Source organism: Ictalurus furcatus, chromosome 12, assembly GCF_023375685.1.
Source record: "Ictalurus furcatus strain D&B chromosome 12, Billie_1.0, whole genome shotgun sequence".
Lineage (NCBI taxonomy): Eukaryota > Metazoa > Chordata > Actinopteri > Siluriformes > Ictaluridae > Ictalurus > Ictalurus furcatus.
This window is the reverse complement of record NC_071266.1, coordinates 2,469,920-2,491,492: the sequence shown is the minus strand read 5'-3', so window position 1 is coordinate 2,491,492 and position 21,573 is coordinate 2,469,920. Positions and strand designations below refer to the sequence as shown.

The following is a 21,573-nucleotide window of genomic DNA, read 5'->3' as shown; positions in this document are numbered from 1 at the left end:
TGCACCACTGACTTAGAGGACTTGGAGGTTACACACTTTCTTCCTCAGTCACGTGACGATTTCTCCTCCGTCTGATGGAGACTGAGGTCATGTTGGGAATAAAAGGTAACACTGACAGAAAGTAAACTTAAGAAAGTCATTATCGGTGACTCTGGGTGTTTACTAATGCTAGCGTGCGTATGACGTCATGTACCATCGTAGATTATACTTCCGGTTAGTAAAAAAAACACTAGTGTTTATATTTGAGATGATATTATATTTGAGATGATATTCTAAAATCCACACTCTAGATGGTAGAGTACACAGTGCATAGTGTAAGTGTACAGTACTTTCATTTGGGACACAACTTTAGTATTTACTCTCTGAAGTGTGATTTCAGAACAGAAGTAACGTAATGAGTAAATCTCCCCCGTGCCGCGCGCAGACCAACTAATCCATAATGAGATTCATTGACAACGATTTTCATAATAGATTATTATCGATTTTATCGATTAGTTGTTGCAGCTCTACTCAATACGTTGTCAATTTTACAAAGATTTGAAGACACGCGGGACGCAAAAGGTACACAATTTGTGATTTATGCCACGGTCACACTAGGCTTTAGCGCTCCCCTGACTTCCATTCAAACGCATCCGGAAATGGCAGACCAGAAACGCAAACTCATGCGCAGAATTTCCTTACTACACTTCGTGATGAAAGTTCAAATTTGGTGAATGCTGACCAGCGTAATTGTGTCACGTGAAGACGTGTGATCAATAGATTATTGCGACTGCGTGACCTTTTGTAGTAAAAAAACAACCAGAAATTCAAAAATGTAAGCGCTAATTTTAGCGGTATTGAGCTATCCTGTACTTTACAACACAGCTTTGAAAGATTATAAAAACAACGTAAAAAAAAGCGTCTGCCTGGTTTGCAGTGTCGTTATATATAGTTACGCTTTTATCCAGAGCGACTTACAAATGAGAAAATACAAGCAAAGCGATATATCAAACAGAGAACAATACAAGTAGTGCTACCATACAAGATCCATTGATTGAGTTCCAGAAGAAGCAAAGTGTGCAGAGTAGAGGTGAAAGTTTATATATATATATATATATATATATATATATATAACAAATGGAAGCATAAAATTATTATTAATTCAAATATAAAACTTCAGATATTGTCAGATATTTTACTGCTGTAAAACATAATTACATATGAGAGCTTCAGTGCCCTGAAGTATGATATCATATCCTATCCTGATATCATATCCCGCCCATATTCACAGTGGCATCCCATAAAAATATACATGCTTCAAGCCTAGTGTGACCACGGCCATACACAAAATTATGTATGGAAATGGCTCAAGGGCAGATTTCTCTTGTGATACACCAAAACTTATGCGATAGTTTGTTTTTTTAGAAGGATTATGTCATCACGCACACCATTTTATCGGTAAAAGGCCAATTGGATGGAACAGGTGGGAGACGGCAAATATTGCAAACTTTTTTTTATGTACTTTCACTTTGTCGATAACTTTGTTGGATCACTTTGTCTGAGAATTGACCATTATTTTTCTCATATTTTACTACCTGTACCATTGAGGTGAGAATTGTGGTTCATATCAAGTAGGTCCATCAGCAATTATTTTTACAATCAGATTATGAAAGTTTACTCAGTCACATTGAGTAGTTAGCCGTTTTCAGCTCTCATTCATGAAAGTGCCATTATATTATGGATTTTCCATCATGTAGGGAACGCATTAGCTCAAAGGTATTTTTATATTTTGTTGGGTTAATTAATATATAAATTAAGGTTTTAGCTAAGTGGTGTAATTCAGAATGTCATTTTACTAGTCAGAAATGTTATGACACCTCAAATATCTTTGACATGTCAGCTGTCATTACCTGTATCAGTTATATTTTTATCTTAATCAAGTCATATACAATTAGACTAGAAATACATGAAGGCCGATGTTACAATCATAACACCCATGCTGTATATTTGTAACGGTGTCACGTTCCAGTATGTGATGGAGTTGAGGACGGATGCAAGTGCAGTAAAAGCTGTTTAATAAAGAGACAGGCAGACAAATCCAAATCATAATACAGGAGCGTGGTCAAAACAGGCAATGGTTCAAGCGATCTACAAACAGGCATAAACTGGGCAAGGCTAGAATCCGAAATGAGAAACAAAGTCAATAAACATGAATCAAAATGAGAAACAACCACTTGGTAACGAGAATACACTCAAAATACTACGCAAAATCCTAGTATTTGAACTAGTATCAGTATCTCTTATATACTGTGATGTGAGTGTGTGTGTGTGTGTGTGTGTGTGAGATTGGAAACAGGTGTGTGTGATTAGAATTCCGGAGAAGGTGCATATGTGTGGGAAGTGTAGTCCATGGTGGCCATGTTTGTAGGCCGCAGAGCAGGATGGGAAATGTAGTCACTGGTTTGCTGTGACATGACAAACGTTGTCTGTTATAATTGAAACTGTGGATTTTCTTCACTGAGCAGAATCCACAAAACCCTATCCTTTTGTCCTGGCCATGGGAAACTCCCAGCCGATCTCTCAATCATTTGTAGTCAGTGGACAAGCTCTGGGAAAAAAGCGCACTACTTGCAGCTGTTGATGTATGCTTCAAAGCATTCTATATATTTTATGTCAATTACCCCAAGCAGTGTGCTTCTACCTGGGAATTCCTGCAGCATGTTGCTTTACAAATGGAAGGCAATGAATCCTCTGCTATTCAGTTTCCCCCTACATCCTTGTTTGTGAGAAGTAATTAAAAAAAAAAAAAAAAAAAAAAATTTTTGTTTTCTTGTAAATATCAAATTCATTGTATACACTGTGAAACTTTAAAATACAGATATATATATATATATATATATATATATATATATATATATATATATATATATATATATATATATAAAATTAGTTAATATAATATAATTATATAATTATAATATTTATAATGGGGCAGTGGTGGCTTGATGGTTAAGGCTCTGGGTTACTGATTGGAAGGTCGGGGGTTCAAGCCCCAGCACTTCATAGCTGCCACTGTTGGGCCCTTGAGCAAGGCCCTTAACCCTCTCTGCTCCCTCTGCTTTCATCATGGTCTGAGAGTCCTTTAGGTGCCTTTTGGCAAACTCCAGGCGGGCTGTCATGTGCCTTTTACTGAGGAGTGGCTTCCATCTGGCCACTCTACCATACAGGCCTGATTGATGGAGTTCTGCAGAGATGGTTGTTCTTCTGGAAGGTTCTCCTCTCTCCACAGAGACACACTGGAGCTCTGTCTGAGTGACCATCGGGTTTTTGGTCACCTCTCTGACTAAGGCCCTTCTCCCCCGATCGCTCAGTTTGGCCGGGCGGCCAGCTCTAGGAAGAGTCCTGGTGGCTCCAAATTTCTTCCATTTACAGATGATGGAGGCCACTGTGCTCATTGGGACCTTCAATGCTGCAGAAATGTTTCTGTACCCTTCCCCAGTTCTGTGCCTCAATACAGTCCTGTCTCGGAGGTCTACAGACAATTCCTTGGACTTCGTGGCTTGGTTTGTGCTCTGACATGCATTGTTAACTGTGGGACCTTATATAGACAGGTATATAGCCTTTCCAAATCATGTCCAATCAACTGAAATTACCACAGGTGGACTCCAATAGAGTTGTAGAAACATCTCAAGGATGATCAGTGGAAACAGGATGCACCTGAGCTCAATTTTGAGTGTCATGGCAAAGGCTGTGAATACTTATGTGCTTTTTTGTTTTTTATTTTTAATAAATTTGCAAAGATTTCAAACAAACTTCTTTCACGTTGTCATTATGGGGTATTGTTTGTAGAATTTTGAGGAAAATAATGAATTTACTCCATTTTGGAATAAGGCTGTAACATAACAAAATGTGGAAAAAGTGAAGCGCTGTGAATACTTTCCGGATGCACTGTATACAACACAAAATTATGCCTTTGGAACACTCAGTAGAACATGTATACATAAATAATTAACCATACTTACAGGTTGTGATACAGAGTTGCAAAATGGTCCAAATACAGTGGGTACAGCCCCATCTTTAATGAATAATCCTTTGACTTCAGCTAGATTTGAGAAGCAGCTATCAGTAACTTGAACACAACCGACTTGAACACAAGTGAAAGTCGGTGGTAACATTTTAAAATGAATTCTGACCACTGATGCTTTATGACCTTATCCTTTTGGAGTCCATGCAAAGTGGTTTTGCTTCTGGTTTTGCTTCTGAAGTGCAGAAAACAGCGTCTTTGGACTTCTGGTGACGCCATGAGAGGAGTAGCAGCCTGACTCCCCTGCTCAGGGGTGAAAGGGCTAAGACAGTTAAATTTTAGTTAACTTTTGTTTTTACATTTAGGCAACTCTAACTACAGCATAGCGCTGTCCGATAGTTGCAACAACACAGTGTGTGCTTTCCGGGAGAGATTAGTCACGACTCTCCGTCTTTACTGAAGCCGATTGACAAGATGTTAGTTCAATCAGCTGGGTTTTTGTAAGTCAGTTCTTGTTTTGTTGTTGTATACAATGTTCTTCTTCTACACTATGTTTAATGCGTATTTCTATGATTCCAATAGACGTGCAGTCGTGTAGTACGGTTCAGATGAGTCACAGGTATATTATGTGGAAATTGAGACTTGGATTGAGATGGAAGGACAAGATTAACACTTTTACCAAACGTGTATGAGCAATCTCAACATAATCACATATAATGTCCATGGTTCGAATCATCCCATTAAAAGAAAGAAAATATATAGTCAGCTAAAGAAATTGCACTGCTCAATTGCCTTATTGCAGGAAACTCACTTGTCAGAAGCTGAACACAGAAAATTAAGGAGAGAATGGGTAAACCAAGTATATAGCGCCTCCTTTGGTATAAAAAAAAAGTGGAGTAGCTATTTTAATTAATAAGTCAGTGGCCTTTTGCTTAGAAAATGTAATTCGGGACAAGATGGGGAGGTTTGTCATGATAGTTGGTACAATAGGAGAAGTAGAGATGTCCATTATGAATCTGTACGCCCCAAACGAATACGATCAGACCTTTTTTTAAGACATTGCAAATATCATAGCGGATAATACCAATGGCATTGGCATGGCATGATAGTGGTGGGAGAGGACTTCAATGCAGTACAAGATGGAAGGTTAGATGGAACACCAACCGAGAAAGGATCCCAAACTAAAAAAAAACAAAACACTTAATGACATGATTTCAGAACTAGGACTGGTTGATCCATGGAGATTTAAAAACCCCAAAGGAAAGGACTTCACCTTTTTTTCTAATGTTCATAGCTGTTATTCCAGGATTGACTTCTTTGGTCTCTCCCAACAATATATGTATAAAGTACAAGACTGCCATATTGAGCCAATAACGTTGAGTGACCATGCCCCTGTCATGTTAATCATAGAGCTTGGTAAAGAAAGTTTTTTCAGATACTGAAACTAAATGTATCACTACTAACCAACACAACAGTGGTACAAGAACTAAAACAGAACTTAAAAGAATACTTTGAGTTAAATAACAATGGAGAAGTAACACCATCAATCCTATGGGAGGGAGCTAAATCAGCAATAAGAGGGAAAATGATCCAGATTGCATCAAGACTAAAGAAAATACGGTTGGTAGAGCAAACAAAATTAGAAAATAAAATTAGATTAGAGATAGAACATAAAAGTACAGGAGCACAAGCCATGCTACTAGAATTAAAGGAAACTAGGAGGGCCTTGGATAATCTCTTTACGTATAAGGCGGATGGAGCATTAAGATTTTCCAGACAGAAATATTACGAGATGGCAACAGAGCCACCCGCTTGTTGGCTTTTCAACTCCGTAAAGCCCAGGCTAATCGTGTGGTTCCTAAAATTATGCACCCTTTTCTCAAAAAAATAGTATCTCATCCAAAGGAAATTGTGGATGCCTTTGCATCTTTCTATAGAAAACTGTATGAAGAGCCAAAACCAAAAACGATACGTGATAAATCTGAAACCTTTCTTGCCGGTCTACACTTACCATCACTGTCAGAAGATGAAGCATTGCAAATGACACTAAATGTTACCGAAAGTGAAATACGAGAAGTTGTAAAAAAAAAACAAAAAAACTAAAAAGTAACAAATCTCCAGGGACGGAGGGTCTCCCTGGTGAATTCTATAAATGTTTCATTGATGATTTAGTACCAGTACTAACCAAAGTTTTTAATCACGCCCTTTCCAAAGAAGACCCACCAGCTACATGGTCTGAGGCCATTGTCTCAGTGATCCATAAAGAAGGCAAAGACCTATTATTCTGTGAGGGGTATAGACCAATTAGCCTGTTATGTAACGATCAAAAAATACTAACAGGTATCTTGGCAAAAAGATTGCAAAAAATTATAGCAAAGTTGATTAAGGCGGATCAGACAGGCTTTATCCCTGACAGACAAGGAGCCAACAACATAAGGAGAACATTAAATATTATAACATGTGCCAAGAAAAGTAAGCAAAATTCTATGTTAATTAGCTTTGATGCACAGAAAGCATTCGACACTGTAAAGTGGCAATTCCTGTATGAAACATTGGCTGCAATTCGGGTTCCACACAAAATTTGTGGATTGGGTAAAGGTTATATACACAAACCCCAAGTCACGCGTAAGGGTGAATGGATGTTGTTCTGACTTTTTCCACCTTGAGAGGGGGGTCTGCCAGGGTGATTGCCTCAGCCCTTTGCTGTTTGCCATAAATATTGAACCCTTAGCAGCACTAATAAGACAAGATGAGACTATCAACCTCAGCTGTAGTGTTTGAGGGTGGGTCAAAGTACACGTTGGGCAGGTTTTTTGTTTCCAAATTACGTATGTTAGTACAAGAAGTAAGTCTGGAATTACTAACGACTTGTTTCAGGTGTTCAGAATCAGTTCTTTCTTTTGGGAGTCAGTAACTCCATTTGTCGTGCACTTATGATTTTTGAAACTTTGCAGATTTTTACATTCACAAACAGCTATATAACACACTACATAAAAGGTAATATCCGAAAAAGCAAAATAGGTGCACTTTAAAACAAGTTTATCAAACAAGAGTTCACTAGTCATGGTGTACAACAAAGATTATGAATATGTAACTGTATCTATGTATGTATGTATACGATCATGTGAAAAAAAAAAAAGTACACCCCATGGAAATTGTTGGCTTTTTTGACATATTTTGACAAGTAAACATTTGATCATCTTTGAAACAGTTACTATTAATAAAGTTGATATACTTGAACAAAACCACAAGGAAAATATATTTTTCAATCATTTATTCAACAGAAATATCAATGTATGCTTTGTATCATTATCCTGCTGGAAGGTCCACCCACATCTCATCTTCATCATCCTGGTGGATTCATCATTCCTTCAATTACATGAAGTCTGCCAGTACCATGTGATGAAAAACAGCCCCACACCATGATGCTTCATCTCCAAACTTCACTGTTGGTGTAGTGTTTTAAGGGTGATATGCAGTGCCATTTCTTCTCCAATCATGGTGTGTAGTGTGACGGCCAAAAAGTTTAATTTTGCTCTCATCTGACCAGACTGCACTCTCCCAGTATTTCATAGGCTTGTCCAAATGATTTGTAGCAAACTTTAAATGAGCTTCGACATGCCTTTTCTTTAGTAATGTAGTCTACCGGGGTGAGCGTGAGCAGAGGAGTGCATTGCCTGTTGTTTTCTCTGTGGCGATGGTACCTGCTGCCACCAAGTGTTTCTGGAGCTCTTTCTGAGTGGTCCTTGGCTCTTGGGCTACTTTTCTGACTATTCTTCTGACTCCCTGGTCAGAAATCTTGTGAAGAGCTCCTGTGCGTGGCCGGTTGATGGAGTGATGTTGCTTCCACTTGCGCATAATGACCAACGTGGTGCTTACTGGAAGATTCAGAAGTTTTGAAATACGTCTGTATCCGATTCCATCAATATGTTTTGCAACGATAACGTTACAAAGGTCTTGGGAGAGCTCATCATGAGATGTTTCTTGTGTAACACCTTGGTAAAGAAAAGCCTTTTTATAGACCATCAATTTACTAACCCAGCTGATATTAATTTGCACAGATAGGAGGTACAATTACTTACTGGTTCAGCTGGTTCCTTGCCTTACTTTGCCTTTGAGAACTGCATGTTCTTAGTGTATTCAATACATTTTTTCCTGTGTAATTCCAATTTATTACACACAACTTTATTTATGGACTTTAATATTGTTTTGGACTTTTATTGGACTTTAATACTTTATATTTCCAGATTTCTTGAGTTAATATTGATGTCTGGTGAAAAATTCATGTGATCAGCCTCATTGGAAATATATTTAGCGAAAAAATGTTGACATGTGCAATACTTATTTCCCCCCACTGTAAATGTATTTTGGCTACTATATAGTAGGTAAGTATGCGATTTCGGACGCAGCCCATGGTTTCAAGCAGTCATCTATTTACATGTATAGCATGACAAATAATTAACTGCACTTGAAGCTTTTGTAAAATTAAAAATGAAACACCCAAAACTGTATATGGTACCATAACGAAGACCAACTGCATGTTCATAGGTGAAATTCTGGAGGGAACATCGGACGGCGTGGCATGGGGACATAATGACGTGCCATTAATCGAGCTATGTTCTATAACGTGTAAAATGTAAAAGGAGTATTCTAAAAGCAACTCATGTAAACACCTTAATCAGAATATTGTCTTCTTCAGAATAAGGTCAAAAATTAGATTACTGCTGTCCGCGTAAACATAGTCATTGTCCAGCCTCACCTCCTCTCTGTAGGCCGTCTTGTCATCTTAGTTGATCAGACCCACAATGGTGGTATCGTCAGCAAATTTAATTATAGTGTTGGAGCTCTGAACAGCCACACAATCATATGTAAACAAGGAACACAGTACTGTGCTCAGAACGCTTCCCTGTGGAGTGCCAGTGTTGAGGGTCAGAGGGGAGGAGGTTTTACTGCCAATCCTCATGTGCTGGGGTCTTTTGGTGAGGAAATCCAGGATCCAGTGGCACAATGTGGCAGCTAGTCCCAGATATAGCAGCTTGTGGATCAGCTTGGTTGGAATGACGGTATTAAATTCGGAGCTATAATCCACAAATAATAGCCTCATCTAGCAGTTTTTATTGTCCAGGTGGGTCAGAGTGGTATGAAGCGTACTCAGTGGATCTATTGTGGTGTTAGGCAAACTGCATTGGATCTGTGGTGTCTGTAATGATGTTCTTCATGTGTTGCAGCAACAGCCTCTCAAAGCATTTCATTGCAATGGGGGTTAATGCCACAGGGCAGTATTCATTAAGATATTCATTAAGACAACTCACTTTAGTTTTCTTTGGTACAGGAATAATGGTGGTACTTTTGAAGCACGTAAATATGTCCATAAATACAGCAGCCAGTTGCTCACTGCATGTTTTTAAAACGCAACCTGAGCTTCTGTCCGGAACAGCAGCTTTGCGAGTGTTGACTCGGTTAAATGTTTTGCTCACGTCTGCCTCAGAGATGGTAAAACTGGAGTCATGTAGCGCCGCAGGCACTCTCATTGGAGGGTCTTTATTTGCGAGTTCGAAACGGGCCTCAGGGCCCTGACTCACTGTCAGCTGTAAATATCTGTGTTTGTGGTTTGCAGTCCATTATAGTTTGAATCCCCTGCCACATCTGAAGCACGTTTTTAGTGCAGTTAGTCCTATTTACCTGCGACAGTCATGTTAATTGCAAAATAAACATTTTATTTTTATAGTGCTTCTGTAATAAAATCACCAATAGTGTCATTACGGTTTATACATAGTTTGTTAAAAGAAGGGTGAGAAATTAACTTCTTACCTCCTCCTCCTGAATTCAGTTTAGGTTTAACCTAAATTTATGTCCTTAAACTGATGTGCTAATAATTACTGAGATATAACCAGGGGTGAAATGTAGGAGTCCTGCTTTGTATCAGTGGCCTTGTGTTTCCATGTTTTGCATACATTAGATGTTTAGGGTACTTATTTCTACAGAATCTTTTTATGAGGCAAGTGGACTTCAAAGTAATTTGATTATCTGGTGTCTTCAGTGTATATAATTAGTTGAATCCCCTGTGATCATTGCAGCTAATGTCATGAGATTAATTACATATCTACCACAGAACATAATATAATGTGCAGTGGAAGTTCAGGCAATTTGGTTTTATCATGTGATGAACAGCAGATTATTATTATTATTATTTTAATTAACCCAGAAGTTACTGTCACTAATTGAGAATTTATTTTCACTGTCAAGAGATCAAAACCTAATTTAGAGCACAGAACATTAAAAGTTTCTCTTTTTTTATGCAGGTAATTTTTTTAATAGCTGTAAATACAGGGAAGTGTTTGAGTTCCACCTGGTATAATGGGTCAGAAAGGGTTTGCTACATACTGTTCAAACGTAACAAGGCATAATGAGTAATGTCTAATCTCTTTCTCTCAGCTATTGGGACCATGAAGTGGAGATGGCAACTAAAGAACTCAGAACTCCTAAACTTACCAAAGCCATTATCAAGTGTTATTGGAAGTCATATACCATCTTGGGCATATTCACCTTTATTGAGGTACACAACACATTCTATCTAAGCATAAGAAAGCATAACTTTGGGCCAGTTTCCTTTAGTGTTTGGGATCAAAACTTTGCTCTAATACAGTTTTTCAACACATACGGTCAAGTCTGTAAATATTTGGGTATTGACAAAGTTATTGTTATTTTAGTTGCCTACCACAGTATATTGGAGTCGAAATTAAATGATGAATATGGGCTCAAAATGTGAATATGAGCTAGATAAAGCTCATAAAGACTGAAAGAAGATAAGGGTATTTACATCCAAACCAGGTGAACAGTGTAAGAATTACAGTACTTTTTATATATTATACCCCCTCTTTTTAAGGGACCAAAAAAAATTGGACAAAATTGACATTTTAAAAAAATACTTGGTTGCAAATCCTTTGCAATCAATGACTGCCAAAGTCAAAGTCTGGAACCCATAGACAACAAATGCTGGGTTTGTTCCTTGGTGGTTCTCTGGTAGGTCTTTACTGCAGCTGTCCTCAGTTCCTTGGGGTGTTTTGTCTTCAGTTGTGCTTTGAGCAAGTGAAATGCATGCTCCATTGGATTCAGGTCAGGTGAATGACTGGACCATTGGAAAAGTCCTGTGTTGCTTTCAGAATGTGTTTGTGGTCATTGCTTGTCTGTGCTGTGAAGTGCCATTTGATGAATTTTGAAGCATATGGATGAATTTGAGCAAATAATATAGCCCTATACACTTGACAATTCATCAGCAGTCACATCATCAATAAATACAAGGGAATCTGTTTCATTGCCAGCCATACATGACCAAGCCATTTGCTTTTTCAGCCTAATGATAGATTACTTCACTGACAGCTCTATGAACTATATATTGAGAGTTACAGCAACAGTAAAAGATTCCAGTTATTGTAAGATGTTTTTCTCTGTTTCCTAAAACATTGTTCTTTGTTGAGACCTGACCATCATACCCATATATGGTCCTTCCCCAAACTATTGTCGTAAAGTTTGAAGTACACAATTGTCTAGAATGTGATCTGATCTCCCAGAATACACATTAATTAATGGCTGAATGGTCACAAATTCCAACAGACATGCTCAAATCTAGAAAGCCTTCCCGGAAGAGTGGAGGTTATTATAAGAGCAAATTGAGACCTAAATCTATAATAGGATGTTCAACAATCACAGTATGGGTGTGATTGGTCAGGTGTCCACATACATTTGGCAATACAGTGTGTATAACATTAAAGTTGGAGAAAGTTTATATTGGTTTCATTTAGGGATGCACTGAAATGAAAATTCTTGGCCGAAGCCGAAACCGAATATAATGAAAAACCATTTTTTTCACCATTGCATAAATTAAATAGTCAGAATGTGCTTTTTACTATTTTGTCTTGCTTTTCAAAGAAAAATCAATTACAAAAACTACAATTTCAAAATATTTATTTAACACTGAACATTTTTTTTTTCATTGCAGCAGGCACAGGCTACCAACAAGGCACAACATAACTTTAAATAAATAAAATAGTAAAATAAAAATATTTTGATGTGGTCATCTTTGATCCCCTTGAATAGCCGATGTTAGGCCTATAACTGACTGCTGAAAGAATGTAACACTCTGTAGCCTACAACTAAAAAGTGCATTGACAAGAGTGCAGAAAATGGTTCTATTGGGTAATATAGGGCTGACTATATTGGGGATATATACCGCTCGCGTCCCTGTACACCTCGCCGAGTATTAGAGTAGATATAGTATAGTTAGATACGTTGTTAATGTTCTGTTCCCTTATATAAATACGTCTTTACCTGCTTCCGTACTCCCTTACGTCTCGCGACATGACAGAGTACTCCGGAACAGAAACAATTAAGCACAGTAAACAATGTCACGGTTGTCAACATCCGAAGAGCATGCGCTCGTGCACGTAGCTCGTGCATGTGCGCGCCCCCTCATCGCTCCGAGCGCGCTGCCGGAAGTGGAGGTCATGAAATTCGCGCATCTCACTCTGGTTACTAGGCTATTTGGCGCATCATCAAACACGTCATTGTTCGGTCAAATTTATTCGGCCTTTTCACTCATTCGGCCAAACACCGAAAGTGCTTTTTTATTTTATTTTTTTTTGCTATTTTCGGCCGAATAATTTCGGTTGCCGAACATTCGGTGCATCCCTAATTTCACTGTTTACATCACAAAAACCTGCAACTTTAACAGGGGTCTTTTTATGGCCAGTTGAGGAGGACCAGGAACTACATATAAAAGGTGCTGCACTGTTTACCCAATTTGGATGTAATTACCCTCAAAGAAAATAATATTTATTATTTCATTTCAACTCCAATATACTGTGGTAGACAGCTAAAATAACAATAACTTACCTGTCAACGTGCAAATGTTTATGGACCTGACTGTATATATCAGACCAGTCATTCTGAACCTCTGACATTATTTATTTAACCAACTGTCATCAGGTACTACAAATCATGAGTAATGGATTAAAATGGTATTGTTCTGTTTAGCACTTCTTTCTCCCTCTTTACAGGAATTTATTAAGTTGGTGCAACCAGTGTTTCTGGGCAAGCTTATTCAATACTTTGAGAACTATGATCCCAATAACATGGATGCACTGTATGAGGCCTATGGGTATGCTGCTGGGATGTCTCTCTCCACGCTGGCCCTTGCATTACTGCACCACCTTTATTTCTTCAATGTCCAGAGAGCTGGCATGAGATTTCGCATTGCCATGTGCCACATGATTTACAAAAAGGTCTGTTTTTGTACTGGGCATTTGAGTCACATCATCACAGCAAAAGACAGTAATACTTTCTATTCTAAATTATTTCACCTGTTATTGTTTTATCTTGTATATCTTATTTTATATGTTAAACATGATGCTATAAAGGAGTCTTTCAAAAAAAAAAAATTTTTCTCTCAGGCATTGTGTCTTAATAGTGTCGCTATGGGAAAGACCTCCACAGGACAGACTGTCAACCTTTTATCTAATGACGTCCACAAATTTGATGAGGTATGTAACACTGACAACTGGCATTTCTTAATTATATTAATTTGATATTTAATGCCAACTTTCTTTCCCTAGCAGGGAAAGTTCTTCTTCTTCTTCTTCTTCTTCTTCTTCTTCTTCTTCTTCTTCAAAACTGATCATACGGACCAAACTGTAGGTGCTACAGACATGAAACTTGGTCAGTTGATCGTACTCCCTCCCTCTGCTTTCTGTGTGCTTCAATAATTATCAAAAAAATGTTGAGATTTGTAAACAGTCTGGCTGCTATGCCAGTCAGTTCTACGAAGGCAGAGCATAATTTACGTAAACAGCTGTAAGTAAATGCATGCCTGGTTGCACTGATTGACACAAAATGTGAAACACATGTACAGGACAAGATTCTGAGGATAGGTAGCAAAATGTGCAGTGTGATCATACATAGAGGGTGGACCTAAATTCAGATAACCATAAGTCCAATCAAGGTGAAATTGGGTATATTACATCCCTGTGCTCATTAATAATTACCCAATTACCTAACAAACATGGCTACCAATGGCCAATCAGAATTCCTCAGGCATTTTTACAGGGTAAACAATAAGGTATTGTCATGAAACTTTGAAAGTTTGGTCTCTCTAGGGACCCCCTAGTAACTGATGCTGTCTCATTCAATTTAGCCTTTGGGGCGTTTTTCATGTTTTTACACTTAAAAACAAACATATCTTTTCAAATAAGGTGTACAATGAATTTTTTACATGCTTTGATATCTTACCCCTTACTCTCTCAAATTTATGCTAAATTTGTTTAATAAGTTTTATGCAAAACCTACTTTTGAGAGCTTGTCATATGATTTTTGCTATATCTGCACAGTTTTGGTGGCACCTTACTGAAGCTCCTTTTGGTTTATATTGCCACAAGTGTATCTGATGATTCCTCCTGCAAATTTTTGGCATATGGTTTAATTTCTTTTGACTAAAATACCCCCCCCCCAAACTCCTCCTGGGCTGTTCATTTGGCCAGCATGAAATATGGAATGTAGCGAGAATGGAATGTATGAAAGTAGAGTGTTTGCTGACAGAAATTGCATGAAATAGCACTCAGAAATTAGCATCCTTTTGCACCCAGGGGGACAACCAAGTGTGTGCGTGCGTGCGTGTGTGTGTGTGAATGTATGCGTGCGTGTGTGTGTATGTGCGTATGCACATCCTCATGTGCAAAAACACTGTATGTTAGAAAACTCAAGACATGCTTTGGTGGTGGTGTTGGAATTACATAAAAATTGTGTTGTGTTAATTGGATTAAGTTTTGTTTGTCTTCCTGTGTTTTGTCCAGTTTTGCTAAACGTTACTAATTTTGACTGTTTTCATTTAATTTTGACCTCTTTCACTATATATTTCTCTAGGGACTATATAAAAAATGGCTGTAATTCCTAAATGGTTAATGCAATATTTTTGTTAAACCACTTGAGTTAAAGCTGAAAGTCCGCTTTTAATTTTTCATCTTTATTGCTTCATTTCAAATCCATTGTGCTGGTGTACAGAGGCACAGAGGCAAAATTACAAAAATTGTGTCACCGTTCAAATACACCCCCCGCCCCCCAACACACACACACACACACACACAGGGGACACAATGGCTTAGTGGTTAGCATGTTTGTTTTGTTCTTCTGGGATTCGGGGTTTTAATCCCACCTCCACCCTGTGTGCGTGGTGCTTGCATGTTCTTGTGCTTTGGGGTTTCCTCTAGGTGCCCTCCCCCAGTCCCAGTCATTGTAGGCTGATTGGCATTTCCAAATTGTCCGTAGTGTGTGAATGTGTGTGCAATTGTAAAAAACAAATACTAGAATGGGGAAAAAGTGATCTCTGTGACTGGTTGGTTTGAGTATTTCTTTAACTGCTGATCTCCTGGGATTTTCACACATAAGTCTCTAGAGTTACACAGAATGGTGTTTTGGTGCATGCTGAGATGCTTTTCTGCTTACCATGGTTGTAAAGACTGATTATATATATATATATATATGAGTTACTATATCCTTCCTGGCAGCTTGAACCAATCTGGCCAATTCCCTCTTACCTTTCTTATTAACAAGGCATTTCCACCCACTAAAATGTCACTCAATGTTTTTTGTTTTTTGCACCATTCTGTGTAAACTCGAGACTGTTCCCAAATGCAAATACTCAAACCAGCCCATCTGCTAACATCACAAATGCCATGGTTAAAGTCACAGAAATCACACCTTTTCCACACAATCACTATATGAAAATTATCTGAAGTACTTGTTCTGTATCTGCATGATTTTATGAATTGAACTGCTGCCACATTATTGGTTGATTAGATGAGCATGAATGAGCAGATGTACAGGTGTTCCTAATAAAGTGCACTCTGTGTGTGTGTGTGTGTGTGTGTGTGTGTGTGTGTGTGTGTGTACACCGATCACCCATAACATTAAAACTGCCTGCATAATATTGCGTAGTGTCACCCTTGTACCACTGCAACAACTCTGACCCATCGAGTTGACTTCTTTGTCCAGCACATCCCATAGATGCTCAATTGGATCTGGGGAATTTGGCAGCCAAGTCAATAACTTGAACTCTTTGTCATGTGAGGCAGGGTGCATTATCCTGCTGAAATATGCCACTGTCATTAGGAAATACTGTTGCCATGATGTGGTGTACTAGGTCTGCAAAAATGTTTAGGTAGGTGGTATGTGTCCAAGCAACATCCACATGAATACCAGGTCCCAAGGTTTCCCAGTAGAACACAACCCAGAGCATCACACTTCCTCCACCAACTTGCCTTCTTCCCAAGGTGCATCATAGTGCCATCTCTTCCCCAGGTAAGCGATGCACACAGCCGGCTACATGATGTTAATGAAAACATGATTCATGAGACCAGGCCACCATCCTCCATTGCTCCATGGTCCAGTTCTGATGCTCGCGTGTCCATTCTTGGCACTTTGCAGCACTTAATTTGTATGTCTGCAGGTCCCAGAACAGGATGAGGCTTGTGATCTGGCACGTCAGAAGGCATGCAAAAGGTCCCGGTCCCTGAACTTAGCCACACAAAAGTGCTTCTAGAGTCTCATGTAACCAACGATAGTCTATGCTGATAGGTAGACCATGTACGGTAATTGCTCACACTGGTACAGTGACGTAATGAGTTTATAGCAGTGAGTATTCTCAGTACAAAGGGAAATCATTATGGATTGCACATTCTGTCAGCTTATCAAAACAGAAAAAGGCTTTTAACTACTACTACAGTAGTAAATAATTAACTACTGAGTGCACAACTGCCCAAAGCACTTCAAAAACAAAGTTATGTTTCATACAGTGGACCTACTGACAGTAAACATTAACTGCACAACATAATCAACTAAAACGTGTCTTACTTAACATAAAATATTCCACAAAGCCGTCATGTCAGTGTCCTGCTCCTCTTCCTTGTGACGTGTTTTGATTTGAGTTTGTGTGGCGGTCCTCTTTCCCTTACGTACTCATGAGCGCACAAATAGCTTGGGATTCAAATTTGTAAACAGTGGACCCACAATGTTCAAAAACACCAGAGGCAAGATGGGGATCAGAAGGTATGCACGCTGCGAGCTTCAAATTAGATTAATTTTGGAGAAAACCTGCACACACTCCATTCAAGTGTACTCCACTCACTCCACTCATTGGTATGGTATTCACAGTAGCCAACAACTGCTGTGCTGTGGTATCTGGCACAGAACTTTTTGTGAATTTGAGTCCCTGTACTCCCTAAAGGCCTGAATGACTGTACATGGGCTGTTACCTCCATTTAATTCCTGGAAGTCGGTCTCACTTTCAAAGCCATGTGCAGGTTGACAACGTTTATCCTTGCAAGCGTTTCTAAAAACCTTCTACGATCAGGCTAGCATTATCACTAGTCATGGAAACAGTTGCCAAACTGCTTCATCAGAGACCTGCTGCCGTTTACTCTCTTAAACTCTTGTTTTTTAGTGTTTTACTCTGTTTTCTCATTGTCATTGTTTGTGTTCTTAAATATGCTATTAATGATAACTGCTTTCTTTTCGCCATGACACACACTACAACGCATTCTACGTGACTGTAGGTTTTGCTTCCTGACAACGATTTCAGGTGAACTTTGAACTTGAAATTATTACGTTAAGTAAAAGAGGCTATTGATATTAACAATATTTAAGCACCAGAAATATAAGATTAGCATTTTATTGCCTTTTTTTGTTTTTCTATTTGACTGTTTTTACCAAGACATCTTTCTAGTCATGTATATTTTAGAGTAACAATGTGTGTAAAATCTATAGAAAAAAGGTTATTTTTGGTCAAGGTGTACCTGTCTCATAGTTTGTGTTAGAGACTGATCTAATATGACTTACTTAAATTATATAAAAATAATTTAAGTAAGTCATATTACGTACTTAAGTTTTGTGTTAAAGCTTTGGCAATATTGTTTTTAAAAATGTGCCAATAAAGGCATGATTTAAATTGAAATTGACAAATTTAAATAGAGAGAGAGAAATGAGAAGACATGTAGGTCATGTAATACCATTAGAAAAAAATCTTTGTTAATTATATTAACAACGTTTACATGGGCAGTTATAATCGAGTTATTGTGTAGTCGAGCTACAGTCTTGTTCAATTGTCCGAGTATACATGACACAATGCATAATCGAATGACTGATACGGTTTGGTGCGATCCCTTGTGTTGCACGTCACCTCTTGTAATGATCTGGGAGTATTTCCCTTTAAGACCAGGAAGGGAGCGTGACCGCTTCATTCTGCACTCTCGCTGCCTGTGTGTGAATCTGCAGCAAGTGAGCAGCCGAACTGTAACCATGATAATGGTCAGTATAATTAATAAAACCAACATAAAATGTTTAAACAGTAAACTGTGTCACGTGGATCATTCGCTGACCAAAAGAACGACTCGATTAAAATGTATACATGCTGGACGAAGTCGAGTCCAATTTCGGAAGTTCGATTTCAGACAGACTAAAGTGTTTACGTGACATTTTAAAAAGTCAAATTATTGCTTTAGCTCAATTGAAATTGAACTTTTAACGTGCATGTAAACATGCTTACTGTCTGGAGGTCCGCCGATGGGAGGTACCCACGATAAGCCACTGGATGTGTGTCTGTCAACCAAAAAACGCACGGACAAATGGGTACAGTGGCCTCCCCCAGGTCCTAGTGCCTGCCCAGGAACAGGTTTACGATGCGATGGAATCGAACCGTTGATGAAAAAAAGAAATCAGAAAGAAAACATATTGGCTGCTATATTGATTTGCTTAGGGGAGGCTAATGAATATTTTTACATTTACAGGTTGTTTATTTTTAGTCTATGAAGGACCTTATCAACTGAGTCTCCACATTTATCAGTCACTGTGTATGGTCCCACCCAGTTAGTGTACAATGCACCCTCATAGTGGTAGTTCTTTACCATGATCATCACGAAGCTCAAATTTATGATGGTGTACATCCTGGTCATAATACGTTTTGTTGTATTTCTGACTGAGCCCGGTTTGCTGAGCGGCTTGGTGATACATGGCCAGCAAAGAGTTACATAGATTCTTATATACCTAGATATACCTTTATATATCTAGAGATACCTAGCCAATACCTAGAGCCATCAACATACACGTCCACAGCTCCTTCCATAGCTTTGACATCAAAAACACTTTCAGAAGGTCGAATGTGCTCGTCTTCCCACGCATGTGGAGTGCCTTCATACAGAAGTGTTCGTGGCAGCATGGAGCTGGGTTTGTAGACAATTTTCAAGTTTTTGGATCCTAAATCTAAGGTCTGCCTAACCTGGTGCTAGATACTCCACTTCACTTTGCCATACAATAGAAGCTGTAGAGGTGTGTGTGTGGCGTATGCAGTGTCACTTCAGTGAAACCATAGATATATTCAGTGTTACATTGCCAATGAACGACCAAGAGATGTCTGGTACAGGACTCTTTTCAACTGGAGAGAGTATTCGAGAAGCATAAGCAATGGGACACAAATTTCCCTTTACTTTCTGCAGAAGGATAGCTGAAAGGGCTTCCTCTGTTGCAGCTGTCTGTAGTGTCCTGTCTGGATTACACAATCCTGGACATCCGATCAGAGCTGTTTTAAAATTTTTCAAATGCAGTCTGATGTACTGGACGCCAATCTAAAGCATCTTTTTTTTTTCTGAAATGAGAGAGTTCAGTGGTTTTGCAATATCTGCAAAACCTTCTACAGAATCCAACTATTTCTATTAGTTTCATGCAGGGGCATAGGAGTGATTTTGAACCTGGGGGGGAAACTGAAATGCTAGGTGGTATGGGGGGCATGCTCACCCGAAAATATGTATTTTTAAATAAAGCACATAAATGCTCATTTCTAATGACTTTAGGGAACAGAATGTACTAATTAGTGTGGTTGTAAGAGGGCATTTGAGTGACAGAAGATCGAGAATACACAGACTGGGGAGGGGAGATTATAAAGGCTCGGGTGCACAGTCAGAGAGACGGACTATAAGATAATTAGAACACAAATACCATAAACTACATACCATAAACTGCATAATATACTTTATTTAATAAAGGACGTTTTCCAGTATCACGACAGAAATTGTAAACACACAGTCTCCAAATCATAGCTCCAATTTTGGGAGCGCTCCTCACATGATGGTGCCCCCATCCCAAACATCCAACACGGTGTGACGTGAACAAAACCTAGATTTTGAAATCTGGGGGTCCACCCCCCATATATAATGGCTCCTACACCCATGGTTTCATGTCTTTGAAATCATCTTTGCCAATTTGGAACAACACATTTTTTTGTCTGGGATGCAAGAGAAATTGTTCCACCAAAACATTTTCTGTATGTTTCACAATCATTTATAATTCTTTTGTTAGTTGTATGTTGTGTTTTCCTGTAATAGCCACTGATACTTTTGTGGAAATGTGTTCTGCTGATTACATGGCACCAAAATGAGTCATGGCTATGTTTTTTTTCCTTGATCTTAACATGTGATATGCTGTGCTACAGACAATAACTGGTTTGCCTTATCAGTTTTTGCTACTTTGTGTAGGTTCTCATCTTACAGTAGTGCTTGAAAGTTTGTGAACCCTTTAAAATTTTCTGCATAAATATGAGCTAAAACAACATCAGATTTTCACACAAGTCCTAAAAGTAGATAAAGAGAACCCAATTTTAAAAAATTGTCAAAGATATTATACTTGGTCATTTATTTTTAGAGGAAAATGATCCAGTATTACATACAGTGGCAGGAAAAAAGTATGTGAACCTTTTGGAATTTCATGGTTTTCTGAATGAATGTCATAAAATGTGATGTGATCTTCATCTAAGTCAAGGGTATTGACAAATATTATGTGCCTAAAATAATACCACAAAATAAATTAAAGCTACATATAAAAATAATTGTTCAAGTTACAGTAAAAGTAATAATGTTAATAATTACTTGAGTAAGAGTAATAAAGTATCCAATAAGAAGACTACTCAAGTAGCAAGTTACTAGTTACTGAGGATGTGATTAAAATGAAGGGAAAATCCTGACTCTCAGACTACATGGAGAACTGTACGTCACATCTCTCCTTGAAAGTCTGACTGTTCTGTTTATATGATATAAAACCTGGGTTCAAGATGAAGCAGCATATCCTAGTCCTGTGATGGGAACAATAACGCAGAACCTGTAATTTTCAACATAAAATCTCACACACACCAAAAAACGTCTGGGTTACGCATGTAACCCTGTTCCCTGAGAAGGGAACGAGACGTTGCATTTAGCATAACAGTATGGGAACGCCTTGTGCGCGTGACCGGTATCTGAAGCTTGTGTAAAATCATGCCTCTACTTATAGGCCTGCCATGATCAGGTGACGTGGCAATTAAGTGCGTCGCATGATATATATATGGCACCTGTGAACCACACCGCCAGCCTCTATTATCTGAAGCGAAGACGCAATTCACAGGCCTGCCCTGGTATGACAGTGCTATGCAACGTCTCGTTCCCTTCTCAGGGAACAGGGTTGCATGCGTAACCCCGACGTTCCCTTTCAAAGGGAACTTC

General features: G+C 38.6%; 1 protein-coding gene across 2 annotated transcripts in view; it reads left to right on the top strand.

The window, feature by feature from the left end:
• abcc4 (ATP-binding cassette, sub-family C (CFTR/MRP), member 4) overlaps positions 1-21,573 on the top strand; it is an 81,685-nt gene that overhangs the window by 5,051 nt on the left and 55,061 nt on the right. For both annotated transcript variants that reach the window (XM_053637497.1, XM_053637499.1), the window contains exons 3-5: positions 10,439-10,559; positions 13,060-13,284; positions 13,453-13,542. In XM_053637497.1, coding sequence (XP_053493472.1) covers positions 10,439-10,559; positions 13,060-13,284; positions 13,453-13,542 — 436 coding nt within the window. The remainder of the gene's footprint in view (positions 1-10,438; positions 10,560-13,059; positions 13,285-13,452; positions 13,543-21,573) is intronic.